The sequence below is a fragment of the Apaloderma vittatum genome, unplaced genomic scaffold, assembly GCF_000703405.1.
Source record: "Apaloderma vittatum isolate BGI_N311 unplaced genomic scaffold, ASM70340v1 scaffold30127, whole genome shotgun sequence".
Lineage (NCBI taxonomy): Eukaryota > Metazoa > Chordata > Aves > Trogoniformes > Trogonidae > Apaloderma > Apaloderma vittatum.
Window position 1 is genome coordinate 1 of NW_009725045.1, and position 6,541 is coordinate 6,541.

Consider the following 6,541-nt stretch of genomic DNA (forward strand, 5'->3'; position numbering starts at 1 on the left):
ATTTACGCCTTTTTGGCCTTATTGTCCTCTTCAGGAAGTTGTGAGATTGTTCACCTAGGGTCTAGCCAGCTCCCGGTGCCTCTGAAACTCACAATCTGAATTTCTGAACCTGCTTCCATCTCCTTCAGGAAATAGAGTGCTCAAGGAATCAAGAGGGGAGGGTCAGCACAAGGCCGAAAGGTCCCGTGGGGATTTGCAGGTTGCCTTAAAACACTCCCACAAGCAGTGGGGTAACCTGGGTTCAGCCAAAGTAGAGACTAGGGCTGAAGTGGACATCACCTTCCCTAGTTTATCCCCTGTACTAATTTGGACATACCTGGTACAAGACAGATACCAGATTGAATTTTTAATAACTGTATAAGAGGCACCCTGATCTTGCTGGGTGTTTTAATGCCTGGTGATATTCACATCCAGGATTGTGAGCTGAGTCCTATCCCATGTGTAAAGCCTCCTTGGGATTAACGGACAGAGCCAGGAATCAAGACCCAGTGGTTTGTTTCCCAGTGCCTTTTCCAGAGAAGGTGGAAGGAACGAGCTGTACAAAGTGCTTTCTGCCTTTACAGGATGTTAGGTACTACAGCGAGGAGTGCGAGGTGGATCTCCGTGACCCTATCAAAGACTACGAACTCTACAGAGAGACTTGCCAAGAGCTTCAGAGGCTCATGGCAGAAATCCAGGAGCTGAAGAGCAGAGGCATCAAGGACAACGTAAGGAGAAGCATCGGTGCTTGGTTTAATGTGTTCTGCTCTTGGATGGCTTTCCTTAATCTGAGAGGAGAGGGAGCAGAAGCCATTCCATTTTCCGGGGAGAGGCAGGCAGACGGAACAGCCTCCTTTAGACAAAGTAAAAGACAGTTCAGCTGGGTCTTGACTGAGCAGGCGTTATGCAAACCAAGTTCTAAAGCATGTTTGTGCCCCTGTGAGTCAGGGGTTCCTGGGAGAGGAACTGAGCCCTCCTGACCACAGCGGGGGTGGCCAGGCTCTCGCTGTCCCACAGAGGCCCTGCACCCTCAGCCATGGCTGGGCAAACCTTGTGCTACGACTGCACCATCCTGGGTGGCTTCAGACACAAACATCTCTGTTCCTACCAGTGAGAAAAATGACTAGAGTTTGCCTAGAACCCCCCTGCACGTTGTTTCCGGGGAGCGACCTGTGAGTCGGACAGCAGGAGAACCCTGACAATGTTAACTGTGGCTCTTCAGTGAAGTGCAGAGGTCCCTTTGTGACAGGACTCACGGGAGGTCCCTGCAGTAGAGGGGCTTTGCTGTTCTGGTTGTCTGTCCTGCTTCAAACAGCGCTCTTCTGCTACTCAGGCATCTGAGATAGACGAGCGGCGCATTCAGAGCTGCGTCCACTTCATGACCCTGAAGAAGCTCAACCGGCTGGCTCATATTCGGCTGAAGAAAGGGAGAGACCAAACCCACGAGGTATGGTGGGGCCAGGGGGTTGGTGAGCACAGGTCAGCGTTTAGCAGGGTCAGAGACAGCGCCGTTTCTGCCTGGTCTCTTTATGGACAGCAATTAAACACCCGCCAGACTGTGTTTGGGGTTTTTTTAATTAGAGGTTTATCGGGAGACTGGCACAATAAAGTGGGAGCTGCGATTATAAGGAATGACAAAAGTTCCATCTCAAGAGTTGGATGTGCCATAGGCCTGAGAAATTTGTAAGCAGTTAGCCCCAAAGCTCCTCACCCAGACATCTCAGAGAGCTTTTCACAGCTGATGAACTACACCCGTTTTCATTGTACCGCTGAGGAAACTGAGGCAGGGGATTGGAGGGCCGTGTGTCCCAGCAGCTCTGCCCTCTTCTCTGCCTTGTCCCCAAAACGTGCTGCCCTCCAGAGCAGAATCAGTTTGAGGTGATGAGCATCTGCTTCCCCAGCCTTTGGAAAATGTTGCAGACCCTAAAACTCACCATCCCCAACCGGTGCGGTGAGGGCGGTGTACATCGGCGACTCGCTTGTGGGATTTTTGGGAGGAAAGCAACAAAACTTGATGCCCTGCTCTGGCTCTGTTTCAGGCAAAGCAGAAGGTTGATGCGTATCACCTGCAGCTCCAGAACCTGCTCTATGAGGTGATGCACCTGCAGAAAGAGATCACCAAGTGCCTGGAGTTCAAGTGAGTTTGACCAGAAAGGAGAGGGAGGTGACGGGCTCTCTGAGGTGGGGCGGAGGCCTCGGCATTTGGAATCTCTTGCCCTGTTGCCCGAGCCTGCTGCAGGAGGAGAGCGGGTGCTCCAGATGTCACTATATGGGAGTGTTGGGATATTCCAGAGTTCTTGTGCTGGGGAGGAGGGAATCTGTTGCGACAGGAGGAGGGAAAATGGAAATGTCAAAGATGTGGCCACACTGGTCTCTCCAAGGAGTCTCTGGCCTCCATATTTCAGGATTTTTCTCCTAAAAGCCAAGTTTTCCTTCATGCCTGTCGCGTGGGCAGCGCTCTGGGTTGCTGCCAGGAGGACTGTGTTTAGAGTGACACCTCAAACGTGTGAGGAAAGTCCCTTTGTGAGAGGAGAGACCCTGCACAGACCTTTCTCTCTACTGGTGGCTCAAGATTAGAGCGAAGCCAGGGCACGGACCATCAGCTCACCCTCTCCAGTGAGACACGATTGAGTTCAGCCCTACTGCAGAGTTTCCCACCCTCCCCTGGTCTGATCCTTCTGTCCTTGCAGGTCAAAACACGAGGAGATCGAACTGGTGAGCCTGGAGGAGTTTTACAGAGAGGCCCCTCCCGAAATCAGCCGGCCTGCCATCACCCTGGCTGAACCTCACCAGCAGACCCTGGCCCGTCTGGACTGGGAGCTGGAGCAGCGCAAGAGGTGGGTCAGCGATGGCTTGGCCGGGCACTGAGCTGTGAGGGGCATCTTGGTGGATCGCCGGAGCGAGCAAAAGCGGGCGGTCGCAGTTTTAACACCTTGAAATAATCGGTGTAGAGCGAGTGACAGATTTATTGCATAACTGGGCCCTCGGTGTGGAGATCCGCTCTTTGCGTGGGGCTGGCCTTGGTGAGATCGTTGTTTCAGAAACCAGGGAGTTTTCTTTCATGTTCCTCATGGAACCAGAGCCCTGGAGATCCTGGGGAGCAGAGCAACCTCTGAACCAGGGCAAGAGGAGCCATGAGCCAGCTGCAGCCGCTGTGCCCGGCTGGGGCTGTGCCTTGTGCTCTGACAGCAGAGGCCCCTCGGCTCTCCGGCTAAACCCTGTTCTCTCAGCGAGGCAGCAAACATGAGTGCTGGCTTTTTGGGTATCAAGGGAAGAAAATGAATATTTTAGCTTGACATTTCCCCTGTGTCTGCTTGGAGGCCCTTAAAGGAGGGAGTGGGGATACCACCCATTTTGGGGGTGATCCCAAAGGATGGACGGTTACACGCTTCCATCCTGAACCGAACTCTGCAAGATGTGCTGTGCAGGGCAAAGGATCCCTGTTTTATCTCTGAGCCGTGGCACGAGGAGCAAAATGAAGTCAACGCGGTGCTGCTGCCGTTCCCTCCTGCCTGTGCTCCTAACACTTGCCGAGGTGGGGAGCTGCCCGCACAGCGCTGAGCTCGCAGAGCTGCGATTTCTGGTGCTGGCAGCCACCTCCTCAACCTCCTCCGACCCCCGAGGTCCCTCAGCTGATGCAGGCAGGCCGAGTGGCTCCGCTGCTCCCTCGGCTCTCGCCCCACATGAACAGCAAACGCAACGCATTGCTGCTGTGCTTTGATAACAGCCAGCAGCTTTGTCAGGGTGGCAGCTGAAAGCAGCTGCCTCGAGCAGACACCAGTAGTGCTTTGGGCACTCTCTGGTGCCAGCCTGCCCCAGTGCTGCTGGGCGAGAGGTTGCAATCAACAGCGAGAAGGAGATTTAACATGTTCTCCCTAAACACGAGTGTACCCAGGGCTCAAAGGGTTGTGGTGAACTCGTGTTTTCCTGGGCTTTCTACCCAGTTAGAGAAGCACTTGCTAGTGTATTAAACCTCAGCTAGAAGTTAACTAAGAAGGAGTTGACATGACATGAAGGGACTCCAGTGATATGAAGCGGAAAAGCCTCTTGAGGACCTTGGCTGGGTTAGCAGCGCTCTGTTGGTGTGTGAGCAGATCTGCTGAGGAAGACTCTGGCTGCTGTCCCTTCTCAGAGCGCAGCACGAGGCTGAGCTTCCACTTTTCCTCTCTGTCTTTTTTTTCCCAGCTCTAATCCGTCCCTTCCTGCCTTCGCTTGCCCTTGGTGTTAAGCGCTTTTTGTTTGTCACCATGTCTGAGCTCTCCTGGTTCCTGTAGCGCCAGAACAGGAGAGCTGGTGTCCCAGTCAGGCCCCCGTCAGGCTTTGCAGCTGTAGCACTGACTGAATTTCCACCCCTAGGCTGGCAGAGAAGTACAAGGAGTGCCTGACCAGCAAGGAGAAGATCCTGAAGGAGATTGAGGTGAAGAAGGAGTATCTGAGCAGCCTCCAGCCTCGACTCAACAGCATCATGCAGGTACTCAAGCTCTGCAGGAAGCAGGGAAATGCCTTTGGGGCTGAGCCGAGGTCACACTTCCAAGGGCTGCGTTAGAGAGGTGCAATGCCTGGACTGCTTCTGCTCTGGAGACATTTTGCTCCCAGTCGAGGTGGCCGAGGGCTTGATTTGCCTCATGCCGACTCCTCCGGAGTCTCCTTGTTTATGCGGCAATTCCCGCAGAACTGCGGATGGAGGAGTCCTTAAATGGGCCTTTCCCGAGAGAGCAACACGCAGTTCCAACCCCTTCTGATTGCCTTGGGAGGAAAAAGCAGGAGAAGGAACTGGGTTATTTTCAGATTCAAAAGTTTTCCAGCAAAGGAGAGCTGTTAGCCCTTCCCCTGGGGGCTCGCCGTGGCTGCGTTCAACCCTGCACCACAGCTCCTGTGCTGATTTCCAGTCTCCCACTTCTCAGCCTGAGGTGAAGGAGAGGAGGGGAGGAGGGTGAACCATTCCATTCCCGGTGACAAAGCTTAACCCTCTTGTTCCTTCAGGCCTCCCTGCCTGTCCAGGAGTATCTCTTCATGCCTTTCGACCAGGCGCACAAACAGTATGAGACAGCCCGACACCTCCCGCCGCCTCTCTACGTTCTCTTCGTCCAAGCCAGCGCCTACGGTCAGGCCTGCGGTGAGCACTGAGCGGGGAGCATGATCCTTGGTGATGTCAGGAGGGGCTGCAGCACCCTGAGAGCTGAGTTTCACTCAAGGCATTGTTTAGAGGACACGTCAGGGAGGTCCTTTTCATCCCATCCACTCTGCTGCTGCATTCTGCTGAGCCCAGAGCAGTGGGGTGGCCTCAGGGCTGACACAATGAGGCAGCAGCAGCATTTGAAACTTTGTTTGCTCAGCTCCCTTGCTCAAAGAATTGCTTGGGAAGCTCGCTTTCCGCCTCTGCCCTCCCTCCCCTGCCATGCCTCTTCTCAAGGTCGGCAGGAACATCCTGCAGGCTGTGAGCTGGCTCGGTGCTGATGCAGCCTCCTGCACCCACAGGGTGGGTGCTCCCTTGTGCCACCTGTATGTGGTGGTGACTCTGGAGCAGGTGCTACCTCTGCCTGCCCTCGTGGAGACCCTTCCCCACAGCTCACTTCTTGGCTCTTGATACAAGATTTGCCTTTTATGGTTTCTAGGGATGTTCCCTCGAACCTCAGCATTTTCCCTCCTCTGACCCCATCCTAACATGGGAGATCCAGCCCTGTGGTGGCCCCACAGAACCCTCAGGACAACTACCTCTCCCCACTGAATCTTCATTTGAGCTTCCTCAGGGAGGAGATTTTTTGGGTCAGGGCTGCTTCTAACCACCTTTGCCATACAGGAGCAGGGCTCATATCTTAGTTTTTGTGTCTCCTCTGTAGATAAGAAGCTTGTGGTGGCCATCGAAGGGAGCGTAGAGGAAGCCAAAGCCCTGTACAAGCCACCTGAGGACTCGCAGGGTGAGTTGGGGTGGAGTTGGGTAGAGAAGTGAGCAGCTGCTGAAATGGTGCGATATCTGCCCTGGCAGCTGATCCACTCCATCCCCAGCTCCTCCTTCCTGAGAGAGGTTCCCAGCCCCATGTCTTTCGAAGTGACCCCTAGTCCTGGGGAAGACAAGTTCCTGTGTGTCTGCTTCCTGCCAGGGCCCTGCTGTTGGCAGAGGCCGGTGATGTCCAGGGGAGCTGTGGATCTCGGGTAAAGGGCTGGTGGTCCCACTGTTTGCGGGAAAGCTGCTGAGCTCCGGGGTGTCCCTGCTTACACCGCTCTCTTTGCACAGATGACGAAAGCGATTCCGATGCAGAGGAGGAGCAGACCACGGTAAGGGGTAGCACTGTTGCCTTCTGGGTCCTCTCCTAACACGGGCAAACAGGGAGCTGGTCCCTATGTGCTGTGAGTATGTGTGGAGGTGCCCTGAGGTTAAATCCAGCCGTTTCTTGGGAGGAGAGAGGTGCTGTTTCTAGTTTCGGTCCCAAATGCAGTAGAACCGGGGTACAAATCCACCCAGCTCGTGTCCCACCGCGCTCATGTCCCACCAGCAGCAGCGGCCGCCTCGCAGCGCTCCAACTGGAGCTGTTCCACTTTTGATAAATCGCCTCCGGCCGGG

At 54.7% G+C, this 6,541-nt stretch overlaps 1 protein-coding gene across 1 annotated transcript in view; it reads left to right on the forward strand.

Annotated features, from left to right (window-relative positions):
- Nucleotides 1–563: 563 nt before the first annotated feature.
- THOC5 (THO complex 5) overlaps nucleotides 564–6,541 on the forward strand; it is a gene marked incomplete at its 5' end in the record, with an annotated part of 11,946 nt that continues 5,968 nt past the window's right edge. The window contains 8 exons of the mRNA XM_009872765.1: nucleotides 564–707; nucleotides 1,313–1,426; nucleotides 2,019–2,116; nucleotides 2,670–2,816; nucleotides 4,336–4,450; nucleotides 4,963–5,095; nucleotides 5,820–5,897; nucleotides 6,215–6,255. Coding sequence (XP_009871067.1) covers nucleotides 564–707; nucleotides 1,313–1,426; nucleotides 2,019–2,116; nucleotides 2,670–2,816; nucleotides 4,336–4,450; nucleotides 4,963–5,095; nucleotides 5,820–5,897; nucleotides 6,215–6,255 — 870 coding nt within the window. The remainder of the gene's footprint in view (nucleotides 708–1,312; nucleotides 1,427–2,018; nucleotides 2,117–2,669; nucleotides 2,817–4,335; nucleotides 4,451–4,962; nucleotides 5,096–5,819; nucleotides 5,898–6,214; nucleotides 6,256–6,541) is intronic.